The following is a 25,313-nucleotide window of genomic DNA, read 5'->3' as shown; positions in this document are numbered from 1 at the left end:
CTGGCATAATAAACTCGTTCCTGAAGCCAAGTAGAATCCATTATTTCAATTCCCATGGGAATTATTTGTAATCAAATACTGTTTAGCAGTAGAAACTTCATTTAAAAATTAATATATGTAGTGGAAAAATAAATTTTTGCTTCTAATTGAATTTTGCTGCCTATTTTAATATATAAGATTCAGGAATTACACATTTTTCCCGAGCAGATCATTATGTACATCACCTGTTTATCAATGTTGTCAGCCATAAAATAAGTTTTAATCTGGCAGTGCCACTAAGGCCTGCTGTAAGTCTCTCATCTCTTTTCATTTGCAACTAAGTGGTTATAAAAGGACTTAAGTGTTTCCTTTCCCTGTCTTTTTTTTCTGGCCAGCTAGATGATTTATGATAAAGCATTTCATGTTTTCTCTGTAAATTTTGCTATATCCCTAGATACTAATTTTCTCTGCTTTTTTTGAAGTCAGCCATTGGAGATATTTTTTGAATTTGCCCTAAAACAACTGTCCAAACATGAAATGGTGATAGTGTAAGCATCTGCATTTGAGTCGGTGTAAAGTCTGTTAAAGCACAGCCAATACCATAGGCCTGCATGTGGTCAGGCAAGTTGTGTGCTGGTATTTGTGGACTTGGTTAGCTCAGCTTTTGTTAACCATGAAAAACCCCTCTGGTAACTAGGCCAGCTGTAAAACCCCTGAAGTGCAGTGAGGTGAATCCCACCCAGCCCTACTGTGATGTTCCTGTTGGGACTGTTTTTCCTCTTCAAAGCCTCAGGCCAGCAGTCTTGGCATTTATTTTGGATAGTGTATTTTGCATGGCAGCTGGCATCATGTGGACTTTAAGGTTGTCTCTCTGATCTTGTGATAGCAGGTACTCTTCTTGCTTGGCTTTTAAAGCAAACTCCATAAGAGAGCAACAGTAGTAACCGGGAATTTGGTTCACCTCTCATATTTCTCTGTTTTGATTAATGTATCCTTGTAAGAAGTATCTTCACTTGGCAGGTAATGAGAATCCAGTTGATTCCTATTCTTTAGACTTTTGATAGCCCTATGAGATTGTACAAATACCTTGTGGAAAATTGTGCACGTAAAATTCACTACTATTGCCTGTATCTCTCTTTCAAGCTCATAACAGAGGAGAGATTTAAGGATGACAGCACAGTCTGGCCAGGAGTGATCCCAAACACTGCCATTCTGTTGTTTGCTTGGAATAGGCTGGTTTGCTGGGACAGGAGATAATAGACTTCCCTTGCAACATAGGATCACAGTCAACCTCCTGGTTTATTAGCAGATACCCCATTTATTTTTTTCTCCCAAAGCCTGGGTTTGTGACCATGGAAAGCTCTGAAGGCACTGAAGATACTCCAGGGAAGCCACAGAGTACAGTTGGAGGTGGTAACATCAGGTCTGGTTTGTGCCCAAAGGAGCCTAAGGGTTATCCTGTGTTTAGTTCCTTCCTGGAGCTGACTACTTGCACAATTTCAACTTGTGAAGCAGCTGACCAACCTGCATCAAGAGCCTTGGATAGGACACAAGGATTTGAGACAGCACCTGTGGTCTAGGAAAGAACAAGTTTTTTTTGTCAATGTAATGGACTTCAGAGGAAGCCCTTCTGCTTATGTCTTTCTGTATCTTGTTCAGATACTGACAGATAACACTATGCCAGAGTTCCATATGAGTGCAAATTCAGCTCCCAGGGCTTGGATTCTGGGGCACATATTTGTTTAGATTTTTTTTTCTCTGTGTTACCAGCGTTGTAACATTTTCTGGGGATTTTTAGTGTTTGAGATAATTGGATATAATTTTCCCTACTAAGTCAACAAGAAGCATCCCAAGGCTTTTTCTGGAGTAGTTTATTATTTGCGGTGGTGGTAAGGGTGCCACCTTAGAGTAAGGCCTCTTAGAGCCCTTCTGTGCAGGGTTTCTACCCCTGCTTATGCTCCTTGCCTTCCTTTACAAAAACCAAATTAGCTCTGAATTTTCAAATTCTTTTATGTTTATGCATATGCCCATTACTTTTCTTCATTGATGCCTTTGTCTAATTTTACCTGTGCAATCAGAGAAGGATTTTGCGGGGGGACGTTATCAAAGGCCTTACAGGATATAGACAGACAATATTCATAGCCCTTCCACAATTAAGTGACTCCATCAGTGGGCAAGGGAAGGCCACTGGGAGAAGCTGTACTGGATGTCCTGAATCATTTCCCTGTGCTCTGTATGCCTTTGCAGAGCTTTTGGGAGCATCTGTTCCATGATGTTCTCAGGTACAAAGGTGTGGTTGGCAGGTAGTAACTCCTGAGGTCCTCCTTCCCATCCTTTTGAAAAATGGGTGCAATGTTTCCCTTTTGTCTGGGCCTTCATCTGACTGCCGTGAGTTTTCAAATGTCGTGGAGAGTGGCTTGGCAGCTACATCAACCAGTTCCTCTGGGGTGCATCTTGTCAGGTCCCACAGACTTGGACTCAGGTTTCTCAGGTGGTCACAAACCTAACCTTCTCTTACAGTGTGAGCTATTTTGCCTTCCCAGTTCCTGTTTTGTGGTCTGTCTGCTGGAGAGGTTGCCATTGAAGGCTGAAGCATAATAGTTGTTGAGTACATCAACCTTCTTGTCTGAACCACTTTGCCAGGCTTGTTCATCAAAGAAGTAGACTTGCTTTGACCTTCCTTTTCTGACTAACATACCTGCAAAAGATCTTCTTGTTTTTCTTGGTGTCTCTTGCTAAGTTCAACTTCAGCTGTACCTTGGCCTTACTGACCCTATCCTTCACAACCAGGCAATGTCTCCATACTTTTGCTAGGATACCAGCCCATGTCACCCTAGCACCAAGAATGACACAAGAACAGATGAACGACCCAAATGCAAGAGGAGAAAAGAAGGCTTTATTACAAAAGAATCTTCAGTTATTATAGACTGATACGATACATTCCACTTGGTTGTGTAGTTAATAAAAAAATCTTTCTCACACACACCATCCTTGAGAAGAGCAGGAAAACTAGGTGGAAAAACACCAGCTGCAGATTGTTTATACTAACAAGTTATCACATTCTTACAAATCCCTAAAAAGTCTCACAAGCCACTGTGAGAAATGATTGCCATTTCTCCCTGACCGGCTGGCATCCACAAGCCCATATTAATACTGCCTCTTCATTATCTTACCTTTTAGTTTCACCTGCTGGTCTCAACTCATCCATGCTGGTCTCTTGCCTTCCAGTCCTGAGGATCAAGAGCTCTTGTGATCTAGAAAATTTCCTAAAAGATCTTCTCCCTTGTCCCTGAGGGCAGTTTCCTAGGGGGTGCTGTTGAGGACTCTCCAAGTGTGGAGACATGAGGCTTGACTTCATTTTCTCAGAAGGTTGACTTATTACCTTATGATATATATTATACTAAAATACTACATTAAAACTATACTAAAAGAACAGAGAGAAAATATCATCAGAAGGCTTGAAAGAATAAGAATAGAATAGCATGAATAACAAAATCTTGTGACTGCTCACAGCCTCAACACAGGTGGCTGTGATTGGTCATCAATTGAAAACAATCCACATGGACTAATGGAAGATGCACCTCTTGCATTCCACAGCAGCAGATAGTTATTGTTTACATTTCTTTCCTGAGGCCCTCAGCTCCTTAGGAGGGAAAAATCCTAACAAAGGATTTTTCATAAAATATCATAGTGACAGGGTGCTATTGACCAACTTCTTCAACAATAGGCAGTTTGCTTTCCTAAAATTCATTCTTCATTACTTCTCAGTTGACCCGTGTCTCTCAGGACTGCAGACTCCTGGACTGCATGATCACTGCAACCCAGGCTGCCTCCTGTCTTGACATCACTGATTGGCTCATTTGTGTTGGTGACCATCAGGTCCAGTATCTCATCTCATCTCATCTGGTAGAACTGTTTATCACCTGGCTTGACAAGCTATCCTCAGTGCTCTCCAACAGCCTCCTTGATTGCCTACAGCTCACCCTGCTACTTTCCAGCAGATGCTGGGATGATTGAGGTCCCACAGCAGGATGAGTCTACGAGTGCAATAACTCCTGTAGCTGGAGCAAAAAGGCTCCAACTGACCAGTCAGCCAGGAGTAGATACCAACCACAAGGGTTCCCATTGTTGCCTCAGTCTCTGATTCTTACCCATAGGCTTTCAAAATGCTTATGGCTGTTCTTTAGAGATAGCCTTTCACATTCAATTCACTTTTTGGGGAGGATAACCCCTCCACCCCTTCTTCCTCACCTGTCCATGCTTGACAGCCTGTGGCTGTTGATAGTTGAAGTCCAGTCATGAGATTCCACCAAGTTTCACCAGCAGCTAGCTTGCAGCTTTCCAGCACCACAGTGGCTTCCAGCTCTTCTTATTTACTGCCCATCCTGCATGCATTTGTATAGAGAAACAACTGGACTGTTGTCTGTATTGTCTTCTTAAATGAATGCCCTTAATTTCTTGGCAGTATTTCACATGTGTTTCCCTGTTGGCTCCTGTTATCTCAGGAGCCACCAGCTCATCATCTCTGTAAGACTTCCAGAGTACCCTGAAACTGAATGTGAAACTAGGGCATGAGGGGTGCAAGGGGCAGGAAGCACTTCCTTCTAACAAGAAAGAGGAGCCATCCAAAACATGTGTGGTGCAGTTGATGCACTGAAGGGAAGGGATACCATCTAAAGAGATGAGAACAGGCTAGAGAAGTGGGCTCGTGTGAACCCCATATGAGGTTCATCAAGGCCAAGTATAAGGTTCTGCATATGTGCTGGGTCATTCCCATCACAGACACAGGCTGGGTGGAGAATGGATCAAGCATTGCCCTGAGGAGATACAAGTATCAATGGATGAAAAACTGAATTTGAGCTAACAACGTCCACTTGCAGCCCTGAAAGCTGATCAAACCCTGAACTGCGTCCAAAGAAGCATGGCCAGCAGGTCAAGGGATGTGCCCCTTCAAGCCCACCCAGAGTACTGCGTTCTGTTCTGGGGACCCGTGATCAGAATAATGTGAAGCTACTGGAGTGAGTCCAGAGGACAACCACATGTTCTGGTGTTTTGAGGACTGAAGCCCCTCTGCACCGGAGGCAGTCTGGGAGAGCTGGGGTTGTTCACCTGGAGAAGAGAAGGCTCCAGGGAAATCTCAGAGACCCTTCCTATGCCTAAAGGGGCTCCAAGAGAGGGAGAGGGATTAGGACAAGGCAGTAGTGGTAGGACAAGGGTGAATGGCTTCATATTGACATAGGGCAGCATTAGATTAGGATATTAGAAAGGAAGTCTTCCATGTTAGGGTGGTGAGGCACTCAGTCATAGAATCATGGAATATCCTGAGCTGGAATGGACCCACAAAAAACACCAAATCAACTCCTGGCCATGCACAGACACCCCAAAATCCCACTCTGTGTCTGAGAGTCTTGTCCAAATTCTCCTTGAGCTCCGGAAGCCTTGGGGCTGTGATCATTCCCTGGGGAGCCTGTTCAATGCCCCAGCACCCTCTGAGGGTAGAACATAGTATCCAACCAGCTGTGGCTGCCCCATCTGTGTGGAAGTGTTCAAGGCCAGGCTGGATGGGGCTTGGAGCCAACCCAGTCTAATGAAAGGTGTCCCTACCCATGGGAGGGGTGAAACAAGATGAGATTTAGAATCCCTTCTATCCATTCTGTCATTCTGTGTATTTTACAACATCTACCATACATATATATTTTTACTTGAATGCAACTCATGAATGTAAATTTTTTTCTTTTGAACCAAGTTCATAACTAGGTTCATAAAGCAGTTGGGTAGTTTCACTTTATAAAAAGTTAAATATCTTTAGGATGTTCAAACACCATTTATATGATGTAAGGAACAGCTTAACTTTTAGTTTAAAGATGTTTGTATCAGGAGTAGGGACATACTTTTAAATCAAGAATTAAAATATTGTTGTAAAAATAGCCATTCTCATATCATTCTGTAGCATGTATGGTTCTATCCTATATGCTGTGTAATGGCTTCCAGCGTTTGTGTTTCATCTTCAACTGTTTGACAAAACTTTTGACTACTGGAGGGAGGGGATTAGTGGAGGAGGTATGGATGGGAATAACTAATTTATGGTGAGGTGCACAAGACTTCTGCTTGGGTAGAACACCACCCTCCCTGTGACTGTTGAACCAGACCTGGTGAAGTGAATAAGGTCTATTCATTGGCAGAGGTAACTCTAATGGTGTGGTTAAGGAAAATCTCCTGTCCTGTTGTTCATGAAGTGCAGTTCATATCTTTATCAGCGTCATTTTTCCCCAGGTCAAACCAGGTCTGAAGGTCAGTATCTGTCAGGTGCCATCATTCTGCTTGTTTTAGCAGTCCTGCTGAAGCTGGATGCTCCTGGCTCTAAGAGGGGTGAATGTCATGCTGTGGCTTCCTCTGCCTGCTACCTTCCTATAAGTAGGGACAGAACAACAGAGCATGGCTTCAGACTGAAAGACAGTAGGTTTACATTTGATATGAGGAACAAATTCTTCCCTGTGAGGGGGGTGAAGGCCTGGAACAGGTTGCCCAGAGCAGTTGTGTCTGCCCCATCCTGGAAGTGTTCAAGGCCAAGTTGGACAGGGCTTGGAGCATGACACGGTTGGAATGAGATGGGCTTTAAGGTCCCTTCCAACCCAAACAATGCTGTGATTCTGTGGTCACTGAAACATTTCCCTGGAACAAACTTGGCTCTTTCTGGGAAAAAAGAGCTCTCAAGAGTTACCTACTTGGAGAGTTACCTGGTGTTCCTTGAAGCATTGACACATGTAGGTGGATTGACTGCTTGTAGGAACTTTTTAAAATCTCAGAGACCCCCCCCCAAAGCAGTTGTATCTTTGTAAAACCTCTGCCATGTTTTTGCATGAAGGCAATAAACCGGGCAGAAATTATAAGTGAAAATAAAAATTAAAATAGCTTGCTATGTTGTCACTGTCCTTGAGGGGACCAAAGTTACTTACCACTGTCAGGAATTCTCTATGGTTCAAGCTGTACATCAAACACTTCTATTCATTCCCATCCCTGGAAGCACTCTCTTGCTGCCTGGCTTCTGCAGGTGGGAGGAAGCAGGAGGCTGTGTGAGCACGTACTGCTGTTCACGATCAGAGTGAAACAGCTTTTGCCCTTTGAGTCCTGCACAGGCAGAAGGCTCCCAGGTCTGATTGGTGTGACGCAGGCACAGTGGCTTGTTTTACAACACATGTGTAACATAGCACTTGTGACCTTCTGACTACTGCTAAATAACTGTCTTTTAAATAGAAGCCATGTTTTGTCTGTGCCTCCTGCAAGCTGATGAGTGTGAAGACACTGCACATATGTTGCAGAACAGAATTCACAGTGACAGATTGGACTGATGATAAGAAAAATTGGTTATAGTTAAATGAAAACAAATTCTAAGATCTACACCATGAAATACAAAGAAAACACAAGCTGAACACATCACAAAATAAAGATGTCAGCTTAGAAAAAAGATGCACATCATGCTGAACCATGTAAACTATTGGTAAACCACTGTATGAGCCAAAGGCAAACCATTGTGTGTAAGGCACACCAATACCCAATAATGGAGGATTTTCATAAAGTAATTCTGGCCAATTCAAGCAAATCAGAAATTCAAGAAGACAGTACAAATGATGAGGATTTTGGGAACCAAGCTTCAGGATCCGGGCTGGGCATCAAGGTTTGTATTAATCTAGAACACTGGTTTTCAGGGTTTTTTTTCCTCTTTGCAAACATAATAATTTTTTCCATGTTTGGAGTTGCAGATTGAATACAGAGCTTTTAAAAGCCTATATGTAGTAGGAATTCTCTTCGAAGTTATTTCTGTGGGCCCTTAAAGCAGCTTATGGACAATAGGTGCAAACTACGTATCTATAGATTAGAAGTGTGAAGAAAGGAAAAGAGAAAAAGTGTCTGCGATGACTTAAGAGAAAAAAATTAAAAACCTGTTCCCTCTGTCCCATGTGGTGTGAGACTAGAACAGTGAGCTTAAGCAGCAACAAGGAAGGATTATAGCACATAACAGATCCTTTTTTTAATAACATCATGATACATGCTGAGAAAAGCTGCAGAAAGTCACTATGTTAGATGAAAAGACTGATAAATTACTTGGTGGGCAGAAGGAAGATTATCTTGGTCATATCTGCAAGTTGGATATAATAACTCAAATAATGATATTTAAAGCACTCGGACATGCTTTGCCCATAATGAATACTGTTGAAGAAATACTGGTTTATTCCTGAAAGGTGACACATTTCCATAGTGGATTATTTTACTTTACTACTTTTTGTGGGAATACATCATAAGGAATATGCTTGACCATATCAGATGTAAAACCTTGGGGATGTTCAGGCCTCTTTGGCCATTGCATGTACTTTGCTTTGTGGGCTGTACTCTAAAGTAAAAGATATCAGCTGTGTAGCTGCCAGATGAAAAAGTACTGTTTACACCTTGTATGCAATACCATCTCTTAGCTGCCAGAATTGCCTTCTTGTTTTTCCCTTGTCTGTCCATGATAGTTTTTTACTGTGCAATGCATTTACAGAACATGGTACCAGCTTCACATTTTGGGGGTGTTCCAGGTCAGTGGTCAGAAGCATTTGCAGGCTACTGCAGGAGCCATATAGTGGTGAGCTGGGCTTGATAAAAGGTGTCTGATAGCAACACACCTGTGGCTGTAACCAGGACATGCTCAGGATGGGTGTGCACCCATGTGTAAGTATAATGTACTTTTGTTTTTCCAGCTACAAGAAGAAAGATGCAGATTTGTCTGTGGCTCAGGGTCGTATCAAGGATCTGGAAGTTCTCTTCCATAGAAGTGAGGCAGAACTCAATACTGTCCTGAATGAGAAACGCAGTCTGGAAGCAGAGGTGGCTGATCTGCGTGCCCAGCTTGCTAAGGTATGGTAGGGAATGCTCTCTTGCTTCAGCACGGGGCAGGTTGCGTAGCATAAATTTCTTCTTTATTTGCAGTTAGTTTATAGTCTGAACATCAATGATGCATCTTGCTTACTGCTGAATATTTGGCTGCCTCTCTTGGATACAAAACTAAATTGTAAGAAATCTATATAAAACAACCAAAGCAACACAGTGTTTTAGACATTTTGGTTGTCAGAAGATTTTGTTTTAAAATTTCTGATGTTTCTATATCTTGAGTCATTAAATGTTGTCCTTTGTAAGGTCCTGTATAATTTTACACTTGTGCTGAAGTACCCAGTGGGACCATGCTAGCAAGAAAAAGAAAGTGCAACATATTGTGCTTGAGGAGTTAATAATCCTTGGCTCCTGTATCAGAATGTATTGAGCTAATACTACATTTTAAATAGCTGGTATGCAAACATATAGGCTTGGTTTAAATATCAATTAACGCACACACACACTTGTTCTTTCTGCTTTTCTGTGGCTTTTGTTTATTTATTGTGTTTCTTTCTGGTGGTGGTGTGGATTGGTTTTCTTTAAATCAGTGGCTTGACATTAGTTTTGTTATTGTGAGTAACTGCTCCAAAGACATCAGATGAAGACTGTAAAAGGTTTATGGATGGAAGATAGGAATCCAGACAAAATTATCTCTAAAATTCTTTACTAGGCTGAAGATGGTCATGCTGTGGCAAAGAAGCAGTTGGAGAAGGAGACACTCATGCGTGTGGACCTGGAAAATCGGTGCCAGAGTTTGCAAGAGGATCTGGATTTCAGGAAGAATGTATTTGAGGAGGTATTATCAATCTAGTAATCTTGCCACTGTCCAAAGTTAATGTAGCTTTTAATCAAATTGACTATGAGCAACTACTAAGTAGTCCAGGTAGAGAAAATCAGTGTTATCCTTCCTATACATGGGTTGAATAATAAAATAGGTGAAGGTTTTACACCTTTTTGCATGCTAAATCAGTGGTGAAGTCAGTATGAGAGCCAGGTGACAAGAGTATTGTTCCATGGGCAGGTGAACTGGAGCCAGCTGACTGCTCTGGGAAAGGGAAAATCTTTTTCCCTCTCACTGGACCTGGTTGCATGCCCTTGCTCTTTACTTACATCAGCTTTGGTTGCTGGACCTGATTATAACCTGTTTTTATTGACTAGAATAGCATGTAACTGCCTTGCTTATTGCAGAGGTAGTTTTCCACCTGTTAATTGAATAGTTCTAGTGAAGACCAAAATTTTTGTAATAGTGGGAATTGGGAGAGGAAAGCATGAATTTCTCTCTGTACCCAATGCAAAGTGTTACGTCGGTTATTCCGTCTCTGCTGGTTCTGCAAGCTCATTCAAGGAGTGGCTGCTGAGCAGTTGCCACGTGCTTCCGCTGTTCATCTCACCTACTCTAGGTGTGATGCTTGGCTCGCTGTTCACCTAACCATTTCAACCAGATTAACTAGAAACATACTAAAGTTTTCTTGGTTGAGTTTGATTTTTGACTGCTTAGTGGCTAAGTTGATTTACCGCAGAATCCAAATGAGTGCTCAGACTGGTTTAAGGGATGGGACAGGGCTGTGTGGCTAAGGACAGGGGACAGGGGCTGGAGCAGGGCAAAGAAACCAACTAGGGAGATTAGCCTGAGACCATTGTCTCACTTCCATGCCCTGGAGTGCTTGGATTGGTACACTGACTGCAGTGACAGATCCACAGATCCTTATCTGTTTGTAGGACCTTAAGATGACTTTTCTTCTTGGGAAGAATGTGTTGCTGTTGACTGAAGGTGAAACTAAATGAGACAGCAGAAGCTGATCCTAAAGCTTACTGTGCTCAAGGGTGTGTTCTTTAGCACCCCTGACGCTCTTTGATTCTTGGATGCACCAGTTCAACATGTGAAGCAATAAATTGATTTCCTTTCCCTTAGTGAATTGATTTGGTTTACTGAAGGGTCCAAATCTCCATTAGAATTGAGTCATCGTGACTGGGAGTGTGGAAGTGAGGCCTGCTTATTCTAGTGGTGTTGAACTGCTGGATCAGCTCAGCCTTTCACCTGATCCTTTCTAGTCCCCCATGACATTTCTTTAGCTTCTGAGTTGTCATTGCCTACAGTTACTGAGAGACTGCTGCTTGCTAGTTTTCTTGGTGTAAAAATTAACCACAGAAAGAAAAGCTTATTCCATATCACTTCAGAGCACATTGCTGCTAGTAAAAGGACATGTTTCTGGGGATCTATTTTAGATGTAGAGCATTTCTGCTAAACAACTAGTAAAGTTGCTTTGAGTATGTGTTAGTCTTCTATGACTCCAGTCTAGCAAAATTGAGCCTTGCTTCACTTGCTGTTGTTCCTCATGGCCCTGCTGCTAACTTCAGGTCTCCTCCCAGTACTCAGAACCACTCCTTGGTTGTTTGTCCTGCCCTGAAGGAAGAAATTGTTTTTCTCATGCCATACATTCAGACTTGGCCAGGTCTCTGCATGAATAAGTGCATGAATAAGCCTTACCTTACTAGTTTGCAACCAGTGTTCTTAAGCACAGAAAACTCATGCATTTCTAAAAATGCACATTTCTTAGTGCAAACTCTGATCATAAAAATTATGTCTTCAGGATTGCTTGGATTACTGCTTTATTAATGCTGTAATCAAAATCTAAGAAGAAGGGGTCATCAGGTATATAGAATGTAGATGAGACCCACATGTGCTTAAGAGTGAAATTTGAAGATGCAGTTTTTCTCTATAATTTTTTTAATATATATAATGTTCACAAATGGTGTTCGTTTTCATCTGATTCCTTGTAGACTGCTATTGTAATGTCAGGATGTATATTGAGAAGGACAGGGTTTGTAGTAAAGCAGTGAAACAGACCCTTACTTAGACAGTATATGGCTATTTTTGAAGCTGGTGTTAAGTTGGATCACTTTTAAGAATTACATCCTGACAAATGAGAACAGTAACTTGAATTTGTTACTGCACGCAGCAATTCCCAGGCTTAAATGCCTGTAGTACTGTAGCTCCATTATGCTAAATGGTTAGTACTGCAGTAGTTAATTGTCTGAATGTAACTGATTGTACTGTTTACTTTAGTGTGGGAATTTGTCCCTCTTCTTTTGTGTGTATGTAGGAAATAAGGGAAACAAGAAAACGACATGAGCATCGTTTGATTGAGGTGGACACAAGCCGCCAACAGGAGTATGAATCCAAAATGACTCAGGCTCTGGAAGATCTGCGAAATCAACATGACGAACAAGTCAAACTGTATAAGATGGAGCTGGAGCAGACATACCAGGCTAAGGTAACAACTGCTGTCTGCAGCACTGTCAGACTAGAAGCCCAGTTTGTGGGATAAAAGCCAGTTCTACCGGCTTTACTGGTCTTAAGGAGACGAGTAACTATAATTTGAGGAAGTTTTGTTCCAGTGTTCAAATGCTTTCCCTGGGACTTGTGTGCAGGTGCATTTCCAGGGAGGTTGTAGCCAGAGGTAATAGCAAGCATTAGCTTTAGCCAAGAGAGGTCAGTTAGTGAGAGAACATGTGGAGCTGTTTATGGTCTCTGCAGAAGACACAGTGGGAATAGTGGATGTCACACAGTAGCTGATTAGACAATGTCTTTTGCTATAAGGGTTCCTTTCTTTCATCAGTAGATCCAGTTTTTCTTCACAAATGGAGGGGCTTGGGAAAACTTGCAATATGTGCAATACATTGTGCATAAGAAGCTGGAGGGGGGGATTGGAGAGCTCAGAAGTGGGTGTGTCTCAGTATGGGCTTCTGCTTGGATGCAGTGAGCTTGCAAACTAATACAGACACACTGGAAGGGGCTTCTTATCTAAAGGTGCATTGTCACTTTGCTCTTACTGTGGCCATTGCAGTGTTATTAATCATGCCAATTCACTTTTAAAGATGTCTAAGCCTTGCAACATTTCAATGATCTAAGTTAGTTCTGGACTGGAAAATTACTAGATGCAGCTGTGAATCCTTTGGTGACAGTGAAACTTCAGGCAAGATATCAGACCTTTCTTGACCAGCTTTGGTGATGAAAATCATGGTATGGAATTTGAAAATCATAGAATCGTAGAGAGGTTTGGGCTAGAAGGGACCTTTAAAAACCATCTAGTCCAGCCCCCTGCCTTGAACAGGAATGTCTTTAAACTAGACCAGGTTGCTCAGAGCCCCATCCTGGCAATTCTGGCTGTTGAAAGTACTTGTCAATAGTTACAGCCACTTCTTGTTCTCTTGTGCTGGAAGAATGATGGTACTGCTGACATTGTTCTCTCCCACCCTTCATTGAGACTCGCTTTGAATTCTTTGAGTTGATGATTTGGTTTGAGAAATACTGATCTACAAATTAATTACTACTTACGGCAGCAACCCTATAGATAATAGGTATTAAAACCCCAAAATTAAAATTAAAACTCCCAACAGTTGGCAGGGTTGAAATTATTCACAGAATTCTGGAACATGTAAGGAGCTATTTGGATTGATTTGTCACAGTCTGAAGGAGATCCAGGACAGAAGATGCTTAGTAGAAGAAAAAAATTTAAAAGGATGCAATATACAAACTTAGAGAATGAAAAAGTGATGCTTTGAACAGAGGAATGAACAAATTAAGCTGCTTTTTCCCTGCATAAAGGTGGTTGTTATGGATGAAGTTGGAATATAGAGGGAAAAGGGTTTAGCTGTGAACTTAATTTTGTGATTTCTGAACAGGGACATGTCCCTGTTAGAGAGCCAAAGCTGGGGAGGAATATGATGTCAAAGCAAATCACTAGGTTTAGCTACTGAGCAGCTCCAGGATGAGATGGTCTTGGGTAAAAGCTCACTTCTTGCACAGGGCAGATGTGGAGTGGCTGGAGAAAGTCCAAAGGAGGGCACAAAAGTGATCCTGAGGACTGGAGCACCTCTTATAGAGAGAGCTGGAGTGTTCAGCTTGGACAAGAGAACTCTCCAGGGAGACCTTGTTGTGACTTTTGAATACTTAAAAAGGGCTTCTAAGAAAGATCATTATGATCTGTGATAATAAGCAATAGCAATCCTAAGTACTTGACACTATGCCAGCATGACTGTAAGGTAGTGAATGGTTGTCAGACTTTAAATATTTTTTCATTTTAATCCTTACAAGAAGTAATGGAGTGTGTAGTTGAAGTTCCTTCAAAATCTGTAGCCTAAAGAAGGCTCTGTGTGTGCTGCTCAGAACCTAGTGAACAGCAGAGCTAGTGAAGATTGATTTTATAAACCTTTGTGCTGTGTGGCTAAAGAACATCTTCTGCCTGTAACTGTTCTTAGAATTAGATTGGTTTAGTTTTTGAGTGGATTCTGTGGTGTGGCAAAACTGTTGAAGTCCAGCTCTAAGGCATGCAAAGGATGGTTTTTCTAGCTCTGCTTACCATGTAAGAGTTCTGGTTTTGCTCTCTCTGTTTTGGTTAAAATTAGCCACTAGAAATTAAGCTTGTTCACTAGGTGAATTTAACAAAAAATTAAAACCAAATCATATATTGGCAACTATAACGGAAAGAGAATAAAACCAAACCCATTGTTTTGTGTCTGGGACAGGATGTCATCTGGAATGCTGTGAGTAGTTTTATTGCTCGTTGCAAAGGTACTACAGAGTTGACAGAGACAATTTAGAGTGAGAAACAAGCATGCATGAGAAAATTTTAAATAAAACTTCACCTGGAGAAGAGATACGTTGAGAGAGGTGAAAGATACAGTGGATGTCTGTAAAGGGATAAATAGCATGGGGAAGGTAAATGAGGAGTGATTGTTATTTTTTCAGTAGGAGCAGGGTCAGTGAATGTCCAGTGAGAATGTCCAGATAGAGAAGACACAAAGTAATTGTTCTTTAATATAGAGCTAAACTCGTTTCCCCAAAAATTCAAAAAGCAGTGACAAAATCCTGCCAGAGAAATCCACTGAGAGATAGTAAGCAGTAAAATACTGTCCCTGACTGAGGAAGTCCCTGAGTTGCATATAGCCAGCAGAGACATAATACCCATGGAATATTTTATTGAGTTAGTCTCTGGGCATCCAGGGAGCTGTTGGAGCAGGACATGAATTAGGTAGGCAGCCTTTGCTGTCACCCAGTGTGATTTGCCTTAGGACAAACAAGCAGAGCACATGCTCAGTTTTTTGGAAACTAAGGTTGCTTGTATAATGGAAGGGCTAATAGAGGGTTTGTTTTAACAGCATAAGCAAGTCCTGCATTTTTTAACTGCATAAGCAAATCCTGAAATACATTGTCCTTTGGTTCTTAGGGCATTCCTTAATGTTTTGCAGTTCTTATCCTAAACTTACCAGACCATTTAAATTTTTCTAAAATTCAGTAGTTGCTACTTTTTTACCAAAAGGATATTTCAGGATTTCTAACTCAGTACAAGTGAGCTGTATAAAACTTTCTTTCCAGCTGGAGAATGCCAAATTGTCCTCTGACCAAAATGACAAAGCTGCTGGTGCAGCTCGAGAGGAGCTGAAGGAGGCTCGCATGAGGATAGAAGCTCTCAGCTACCAGCTTTCTGGTCTTCAGAAACAGGTAAAGGGGCCAAATTGGCTTTCATCTCAAACACACAGCTGTTTTGTGTGAATATATTAACATTTCTGACCCTTCATATTTTCTGAATTTTTCATAGAGAAATCTTTGTTATGTTCATTTGGGAGGGAGAAGGGTTTTAACTTTTGAGTGGACCTGCATGGATGCCAGGTGGGCTTTTTCTTGTGCTGTGTGCCTAGGCCAGTGCAGCAGAAGATCGCATTCGGGAACTGGAGGAAATGATGGCTGGAGAGCGGGAGAAGTTTAGGAAGATGCTGGATGCAAAGGAGAGGGAAATGACAGACATGAGGGACCAGATGCAGCTTCAGCTTACGGAGTACCAAGAACTACTTGATGTTAAATTAGCACTGGACATGGAGATCAGTGCTTACCGAAAACTCCTGGAAGGAGAAGAGGAAAGGTGTGTAAAGATTCCACTTTCTTTTCTAAGGACTCTCAAGTGTTATTTTCATTTCTTGCCCTTATTTTTTTTACCACTTGAACAGGAATGGCCAGATTACCTTTCACTGAAATTATATTGGCTTCACATCACAATGTTGTTGCATGGAACACTTGTTCTCAACTGAACACTGTCCTTATTTTGGGTTTTTGTAATGGTCTTGGATTACAGTGAAATAGATCCTTCTGTGCTTGGTCTTCACATCATCTTCTTACTTAAATGCTTGTACTTCTATGGTTTTAAATCGTGGGGCCCAAGGATAGTGTGTTCAATAGTAGCTGTAGTGGAGACAGGGGTCAAGGGATCTATGTTGCTCTCAGTAGCACTGCTTTCCATGCCACATGGTCATACTGCCAGAACATTCCTCAGGGATGGGTAGCTCCCTCCTCCTCATGTATGCAGTCTTTTTGACATACAGAGTGAGGATTCTGTCAGCTTTGGAGCACATTAAAGTCTGCTTACTTGAGGATATTGTAGCTTTGTTGTTCTCTGGGTGAGTTAATTAAAATGCTTTCTTGGTTGTGTTAAGGTTGAAGCTCTCTCCAAGTCCATCCTCCCGTGTCACAGTCTCTCGGGCTACCTCCAGCAGCAGCAGCAGCAGCACTTCACTTGTTCGCTCTTCCCGAGGCAAGAGAAAACGTATTGAAGCAGAGGAGCTTTCCGGCAGTGGAACCAGTGGGATCGGCACTGGAAGTATCAGTGGCAGCAGCAGTAGCAGTAGCTTTCAAATGTCCCAGCAAGCTTCAGCTACAGGAAGTATCAGCATAGAAGAGATAGACCTGGAGGGCAAGTATGTTCAGCTTAAGAACAACTCAGAGAAGGTGAGCATCAGCAGAACTCATAGAAAACAGGAGCTAAATTGAGATGATACACAGCGCTTTGCAGCATGAGTAGGTGCGGCCATGTGGAGAGCAGGAACAGCATCTCAAGGTGCAGCATCCTGCAGGAACTAATGGGGGCTTTGAAAAGTTGAGCATAATGGTGGGCTAACATGCTGCAGGAAGAGAATACAATTTGTCCCAAATGTGTAAATGTGTGCTGGGACATTGCTCACAGAAACAGACTGCTGTCTAGCAGAACTTCATTGTGTGAAATAGTTATCTTTTAAAATTTTGGTGAATGGCCCTATGGAATTTGCACTTTAGACTCTGACTGGATATAGGCAAATACTTTCAAGGTAGAATGCAAATGTCTAACAACCATATAAATGAATTTATATCCCCATTATTTTAATAACAAAGAAGTAGATTCTGATGCCTGCTTGTTCTATTTGGTTCACTCTGAATAACTTTCTGACTCTATCCATTAGGATCAGTCTTTGGGTAACTGGAGACTGAAAAGACAAATTGGAGATGGAGACGAAATTGCTTACAAATTTACTCCTAAGTATGTCCTCAGAGCTGGGCAGACTGTTACAGTAAGTTGTATTTACAGTATGTCAAAAACATATTCTTCTGTTGATGCTGTGGCAATTGGAAATCTTGAAGTCTGGTACAGCCTGATTTGGTTTCATGGGTCTCACGCTAGAGGAGGAGGATTTTAGTTATAAAAATGCAAAACAAAAAATTACTTTCTATATTAGTACTTCAGTATTTAAAACCATTTTTTTGGGCACATAGAAAGTTGAAGAAAAAGGTGTTTTGGGGGATTAGTCAAGAAGTGTTTGTTTCCAAACACCTTTGCCCAGGTTTAGCACCCTAATCCTGCTCAACCTCTTAAAGAATTGGGAACAGTTCAGAGCATTCATCCAGACTGTAGTTAAGACTGGACATTCTCAGCATTAACTGTAGTTAATGTTGTAGAACAGCTGCTTTTCAATAATTTTGCATTTTATTTTCAGTCTGCAACAGATGTTCTTTTAGGATGAAACAAATGTATCTTTTAAACACTTGCAGCTATTTCTACTTAAGTATCAATTGTTTAGATACATATAAAAGATTTAAGTTGATGCACTACATGCTGCTTTTTGCCTTGGCTCCATACAGTATGGTTATTGAGACAGTGGTAGGAGAAATTTGTTCAGAAAATAATTCATGACTGCAATATTAGATTTTTTTAATGCCTTACTGCAAGTAATAGTGTAGTTAAAAGTAGGGTAAAACTGCCATTGGAATTCAGAAAAGAAACCTAGTATGTAGAGAGAAGTAGGAGAATTAGGGGGATATGTATATTTAAAAGAAAAATATGGATAACCAGCTAATTACAGATTGTCATTCTCTCTAGATCTGGGGTGCAGATGCGGGTGTATCTCATAGCCCCCCTTCTGTTCTCGTGTGGAAGAATCAAGGCAGCTGGGGCACTGGTGGAAATATCCGCACTTACCTCGTCAACTCTGAAGGAGAGGTAGGCTGTGTCCATGGGTTGGGTTATCTCCCAAACTCCTAATTTGAGGGTGGGGTGACATGACACAATGACAAAATCCTGATTGTAAGATCTCCGCTGTTGTTTTCTAATATGACAGTTTATAACACTGAATTACATATTATTTATGTACATATTTCTGACATTTGGGATATTTTTGAAAACTGTGATCATTATGATTATGCCCACAGACACTTTTTTCCAACTTTAGAAGAATACCTTGCTGGTAGAGAATTTGTTTGGAATTTGAGTATGTAATTTCAGAAAAGACAAAGAAAAGAAGCATTTCTGGCAATTCCAGTTCCATTACATAGTCCCTATGATGTTCTGAGGTGCAGTGTAAATATTAATGTAGGAAGATAATTGTCCTTTCCATATTAGAAGCATATCATAAGTTCTCATTTGGCAGAGACTCCTGAGCATTCTGCATTGTTCTACATCTGCCCACAGTTAATTTTTTTAAAACCATCTCTGCAGATGTTTTGCAAGGGAGAATCGTGCCTTGGCTGTTACTCATAACTGTACCATTATGCCAGCAATCTGATAGCAGTAGGAAAAGGAAACAGACCATAGTCGTATCAGTTTTTGTGTTGCCTTTCTTGCTGGCAGTTTTCTGGAAGAACTTTGTGGGCAGGATGAGGTAGGAGGATGGTAATTTGTACAAATAGAAAGCTAATACTCTCCATATTCAAACTGTGTGGTCAAACTAGTATCTGAAAAAATTTCAAATCCATGTCTGTTTTCACCATGGTTGCCTTTAGTATCCCTGCTTAGGAGAGTATGTTAAGGGCAACTTTTTCCACAATTAGAGATTTTCATCTGTGATTTCCATGGTGCAAGTAGGCAGAAGAATTTCTTACTGTTTAGAAGTGTTAAAAATAATTTAGTAATAAAGGAAGCTTCCTGGGGTTTTAGAATTTTCTTTAGTGCCTGGCTTGTAAAACTATGCTGAAAACCGACATATGCAATTAACATTGAATATTTTTAGAAACTGGGAATATTCTTTGTTGTGTAATCATACTGAGAAAGTTTGGTTTCTCACATTACACTGTATCTCAGACAGCTCCTACCTGTGTCTGCTGTGACCTTCTGTAAAATAGACTATGATCACCTGAAACATGTCTGCTTCCTCTTAAATCCCAGAGTAATGAAAAGAAATCAAGTGGCTGAATTACATTACCGTGCTTTTTAGTGCACAGAAATAAGAATGATGTTGTGGTTTGCAGGATATTGCTGGGTGTTTGCTTGCATAGCTAGTGATTAAATTTAGGCCAAGTTGCTTTAAACTCTCCAAAATTTAATAAGGATATTATATTGATGATATAGCAAAAACTTAACAGATAGATAAAGACTTCTGGCCATCTCCTTATCTGTCATTTTGTATAGGAAGTTGCAGTGAGAAGCGTTACTAAATCAGTAGTTGTGCGAGAGAATGAAGAGGAAGAAGATGAAGCCGAATATGGAGAGGAAGACCTTTTCAACCAACAGGTAATCAGATGCAGACCAGATGTTTAACTTATGCCTCATTAGTTGGATCAATCAGGCATAAGATTTACTGGGGGGGATCCCCCTTCAACTTCTGCCAACTCTGAGCTTCCTCGTCCTTTCTTCCAATGGTTGCTTGCAACATTGCAGTGCACCAAGAGAGGACAATGTGAGCGGTGCTGTCAGGAATTACTGCTGGGATCCATCCTCATACAGCTCAGGCAGTGGCTGATGCCAGCTCAGGGCATCTGTGCTTCAGATCACACAGTTTCAGCATTAGCAGGCAGTGTTCCTCCCAGTATCTGCTGCTCTGTGCAGTAGAGCTGGGGCATTCTTGCTGGAAGCAGGATATTACCAGATAATCACTGAAAACCAGGGATGGGGGTGCTTCTCTTGCTGCAAGCTTCAGCTTATTGGTTTATTTTCTGAAAGTATATAGCTTCTACTCCTAAAATAAACTTGTTTTTTTCTTAATAATGCCATCTGTATGTTTTGACAACCTTTCACTTAATAATGTGAAATAAGTGACGAGGAGTTGACAGAGCAAAAAAAGGAGAAGGATATATAGGTGATACCAGAAATATTTTAAATTTGAAACCTAAGGGATTTGTTCTTCTGATCAATGGCCATTAGTTGGTCTTTTCACAAATAACCATTCTGTGCAGGTTTGCAGGTGAGTTCTCAAAGCTTTTTTGGTCCCAAAGATTAAGCTTTGTATTTGTAGTATAAAACAACTGATTTTTCTTACCCAAAAAAGCAGCTATACAGCAGAGATCACTCTCAAACAAAACCAGCATTTGAAATAGAGGAACTTGCTGGTCTCAAGCTAATGGCATCACAACTTTCATTTGTCATCTGTATCACTGCTGGAAATATGGAGGCTAACCAACCAACCTGTTGCAGAAAACCCCAATCAGAGGAGCAGTATGTCAGTCCTGGCAGCAGACCGGGGCATGCACTCTACTTCCTCTTATGTAGTGATGTTCCCTTAATGTAACTAAATGACTAAAAAAGTGCTTTTGGCAAATGAGATGATAAGCAGAGTCTAGGCTTGCAATCTGAATAGCTGGTAAGAACTGAATTCAACTCTGTCTATCTTATTTTAGGGTGATCCCAGAACAACCTCTAGAGGATGCTCAGTGATGTGAAGAAAGAAGAAAGAAACTATTATTTACGCTTTTCCCCCTTCATTTATTTCCTTTTATTTTTGCTATTTTTTCCTTCCAGAGCCACTGAAAACTATTTTTATATGCATCACCTGATTTCTTTGACGTTTACTCCTTGGTACATTTTTATAAAAAAATTCAAAAAAACTTTACTGAACAAAACTGCCAGGATTTTTAATAGATTTCTTTATTTTTCCCTCTTTGTTGAAACACTCTATTGGAATACAATATTTTTCCCCATACAGAACTTAAAGTCTTACATAGAAACCTAAAGCAGGAAAGAGATTTTTTAGCTAAGATGAGACTCCTTGAGTGTACGGTAAATCTATAATTACATATATAACCAGTATAATACCCCCAGAAAAAAGGTTTAATGAAGTGTGTTTATTTACAGGGCCCTGGGAGAGATTCACAGAGTGTTTCCTCAACAGTTGTAGAAAAGCTAGTATTTTGCCTGGTATTCTCAGCAATTCCCATCTTAGGAAAATTAGACCATAGATTCATTCAAAGTGCTGCTCTACAATTGCAATGTTAGGGGGAAGCTTCATTTTTGGCATTTTTGACTCAGGACCTGGCCATTGTGTCTTTCTCCAAGGTTTGACAGCCTAGTGGTAAAACATCTGGGTCTGTCACACCTGAGCTCCATGTCATAATTTCAGAAGTTGAACGGTGGGTTTTGCTTCCTGAATATACACACCATCCCAAGTTGGATGTGTCAAACCCAAAAGTCAAACTGTTTGATTTTTAGAGGATTTTGCCATTGTCACAAGTTAAATCATGGACACAAATTGTGATATTCAGTATTTATAATTTAATGCTTTTGACGTACTCAGCTTTAAAAATATTTGATTAAGATTTTAGAAGTAAAACGTATTTATACTTTTGGCAGTTATAAATATTGGGGATTTTAAAGGTTATTCAGTATAAATGTTGACCTTTTTAATCAGAGCTAGAAATAGCTTGTTCATACTTCTGTTAGGTTCAAAAGAGCATTGTCGGGTATCCCAGGGAGCAATATTTGCAAAATAGAGCAGAAATAGTTGAATGACTTTTAAACAGTTCAAAGGAACTGCCTCTGTTAAGGATACAAGCTACGCAGTGTTCAAGTGCTCAAGGCAAAGTCTAATAAGGAGTGAAGGGAGAATAATGTTTTTTATAAAAAATGCGTTGTATGGGTAGCAGGTGATTTTTATTTTAAGAGGATGCATTTTTTATCTGATAGTGTCCATTTAGCTAAAGGTTTCAGCCGCTGCATTTCTCTGGAGATAACTGAGTCCCATAAGAGTTAGTGTTCATCTTTAAGCATGAGGAAAAATACTTGACTGCTCCAAAGAATGCAGATGTTATTTCAACTACTAGTTGAAAAACAAACTTAGTAGTTTGGATACAAAATTTGGACACCATTTGATTTCAGCATAGAATCCTGTTGTTACCTGCACTCTTGAACTCTGATCATGTCATTCAAAATGTTAAAACTCATCAGAAAAGTGACAAGGTTTGGATGTTTTCGGTGGCTTTTGGACATTATGTTCTCTGAACAGTATCATGACTGACAGATATAACCTAGAAAGTCGGTTTTGTGGCTCGGATTGATGGCTTTGTTATGCAAGCAGGGTGGGAACAAAAGGGGCTTTAAGCTTCAGGATTTATTTTGTCATTTAAAAATAAAGATGCTACTTTTCTCTCCTTGAGTGGGATAACTGGGTTGCTGAAGTTAAGCTAATAGACATTTAGAATTATGTTTTAATCCATTATTAGAAGACCCATTACAAAAAAACAGGATAAAGATTTGGCTGTTTGGGCTGATGAGATAACTGAATTGATGTACTTGGCCATCTTTCTAATGTAATTTTCCCACTCTGCTCGTGTAGAAGGTTAAATATGTAGTAAATCATGTTTCTCTCTCTGTAAGATGTATCTAGTGAAATTATGTTTCTCAGACATACTGTTACAATTACCTTTTCTAAATTCATTGTTATGCAAATGAATGCAATCAGTGTAAAGTTATTTTTGCAACACACCTTCCAACCACTGGACACTATTTCCCTTTTCTGACCCACACCTTCTGTAAGATACTGACATAGTGTTTGAGGCCTTTTTTGCTTTTTCCCTAAAGATCTATTTTTTTTTTACATGGGCCAGTTTTCAAACTGCTTATTCCTTTAAGATTGTCCTGTAAATTTAAGATTATTTTGTGATCTTAAATACTAAAGTAATGAATGTGTAGTTAATTTACATTTTTTTTCTGTGGTTTTTGGTTTGTTTGTTTTCTGTAAAGAATGGCCTCAGAAAGGCAGCTCAAATGAAGAAAAACCTCTTGCTACCTGAGCCATAGTTTTCCTAACAGCTACTGTATGAGGAATATGTCTTCTTGTAGCCTTAAGAACTGGTGCTTGCAGATTTCTTGTAATGAGCACTGTGCCCTTGAGTAACAGTCTGCTGAATATGTCCTTAGAATTGGAACTCTGACATTTAACTTTGGAAGCAGTTTATTTGATTCTTTGGGACCATGCTTAGGTATATACAGGTCAAATAAACCTGTGATTGACACTGTGGGAAAAGCCAAGTCTGAATGTGGATGATTCTGTTACCACAGTGCTTTTTAATAGGCTACTACAAATATGATAAATAACTTCTGGCTGTAAATTACAAGCCACAGAAGAACTACTGTATACCATGTACTTTGGTTTTTGTGTTGCCTTCTCCAGACACCATCCCGGCCTCTTGCTTTTGATACTGAGCTTCAGTCTAATGGCGCTGTTCCAGCCAGACTGGAGGCAGTTTTGTGGCTTTACCAACCCAAAAAGCATTCTTTCTTTTTTTTTTTTTCTATCTTTCCAACATTTTTTTTCCATTTTCAGGATATTTAATTTTTTTTTGTTCAAATAAAATCCAGCATCTCTTTGTCCCCTTTTTCTCTTTGATCCTGTATATGAACCAGTCTTGACGAAATTAGAAGCGTGGACAGCAGTTCTACTTCAGTGCTGGTACCTGGCATAAAGCTTGAGGGAAAAATAAATTTGACTTGTCTGGAGAAAAAATATTTTAAGATATCACTGATAAGGGAAATTAAGCTTTTATCAGAGTAGTTACTTGAGCATAACTATCCATATGGATGTTCTTAATCCAGAAATATAACCTTATTCTGAATGCAATAGTAAATAGGTTTTCCTATTTACTATTTCCTGTTGTGTAGCTCATAATAAAATATCATATAAAATACAACAAGCACATCCTGCTTCCTCCTAAGCTCATGCCACATGAAAACGCTTGTCTCAGAACAAGTCCAATCCATCTGCAGACCTGTCAGGAATGTGATACCTTCTGGAGTACCTTCTCAGAGTCCCTGGCATTTCATGCCATTTTTTCTCCCTTGCTTCTGCATTTGTTCCTTTAACTGTTGCATTGCAGTGACATACTTCAAGGAGTGGAGTGGCTGGGATTCCCTTGTTCCTGCACATCCATATTTCCCGTGGTTCCTTTGCTGCCCCACAGGTGTATTTCCTGTTCCATTTGTTGCTTCACAGCTCTGTTTCACAGCAGGTCTCTTTATGCCTACATGGGGCTCCAGCTTGGCTCTAACAGAGCCCATCATTTGCACTGAGATGTTGCCTACTTATCCTCAGCTCTGTGTTACCATTAGATGGTATTCCTGTGATGTAAAAGCCAGCTGAGTATGTGTGCAAGCTGGCAGTAGTGTGGGAATTGTAGACAAGGAGATCACTGTGTGGTGTCTGTCCTTGAGCAATGGGACACTTCATGTTCAGTTCAGGGATCTTATTGGGTTTTATACACCCTTTTTCTTTTTTATGCTCATCCTGTATAAAGGCCCTTTAACTGCAACCTTAACAGAGGTTGCAGGTTAGAAGAGACCTGTAAAAATCCTCTCTACACCCCAGGACCTTGGAGAATCTCTTACCTTTATGCACATCAGAAAGGTTTTGATGCTGCAGGAAAACATGCATGCTGTATGTTCTAGATTTCTTGTAGCCATTTCTGTCATGTATTCACTGTTAAACCATTCTAGCTCTTCTTTCTGTATCTTCTTTTGAAAGTCTTATCACTAAACAAAGGCACATCCATATTTGATCCTGCATTTTATTGACACTGTTGGGTCCAAACTGTGCAAGCAAAGCCTTGTGAACCAGTGAGCGGAAGGTGAGATAGTGATTGCATTTTTTAAAGCACTGTTTTAGCTGAATGTCAGGACAAATTATATTGGAGAGATTGTTTTCTCATTATATAGGCCTGGGAAACAGAATTTTTATTTGCCCTTCAATATGCTTAGCTTTAAACCAGTTTAAAATTATTTAAAGGTGTTTGTTGTTTTTTTTTTTAATACAAGACCATATTTACATGCAATTATTATTTGTAAACATAATTCTTTTCTTGAAATGCTAAGGTCTAGAGTGAAAAAGATGCAAAGAATCATCATTCTGATGATTCCATT

General features: G+C 40.3%; 1 protein-coding gene across 1 annotated transcript in view; it reads left to right on the top strand.

Annotated features, from left to right (window-relative positions):
* The window catches only part of LMNB2 (lamin B2), a 28,552-nt gene extending 7,521 nt beyond the window's left edge, over positions 1 to 21,031 (top strand). The window contains exons 3-12 of the mRNA XM_064396271.1: positions 8,718 to 8,874; positions 9,560 to 9,685; positions 11,994 to 12,164; positions 15,269 to 15,394; positions 15,592 to 15,812; positions 16,381 to 16,672; positions 17,161 to 17,268; positions 18,075 to 18,194; positions 19,599 to 19,700; positions 20,804 to 21,031. Coding sequence (XP_064252341.1) covers positions 8,718 to 8,874; positions 9,560 to 9,685; positions 11,994 to 12,164; positions 15,269 to 15,394; positions 15,592 to 15,812; positions 16,381 to 16,672; positions 17,161 to 17,268; positions 18,075 to 18,194; positions 19,599 to 19,700; positions 20,804 to 20,845 — 1,465 coding nt within the window. The 3' untranslated portion in view covers positions 20,846 to 21,031. The remainder of the gene's footprint in view (positions 1 to 8,717; positions 8,875 to 9,559; positions 9,686 to 11,993; positions 12,165 to 15,268; positions 15,395 to 15,591; positions 15,813 to 16,380; positions 16,673 to 17,160; positions 17,269 to 18,074; positions 18,195 to 19,598; positions 19,701 to 20,803) is intronic.
* Positions 21,032 to 25,313: the final 4,282 nt, after the last annotated feature.

The sequence above is a fragment of the Passer domesticus genome, chromosome 21, assembly GCF_036417665.1.
Source record: "Passer domesticus isolate bPasDom1 chromosome 21, bPasDom1.hap1, whole genome shotgun sequence".
Lineage (NCBI taxonomy): Eukaryota > Metazoa > Chordata > Aves > Passeriformes > Passeridae > Passer > Passer domesticus.
Note: the sequence above shows the minus strand (reverse complement) of the source record. Positions and strands in the feature narration are given on the sequence as shown.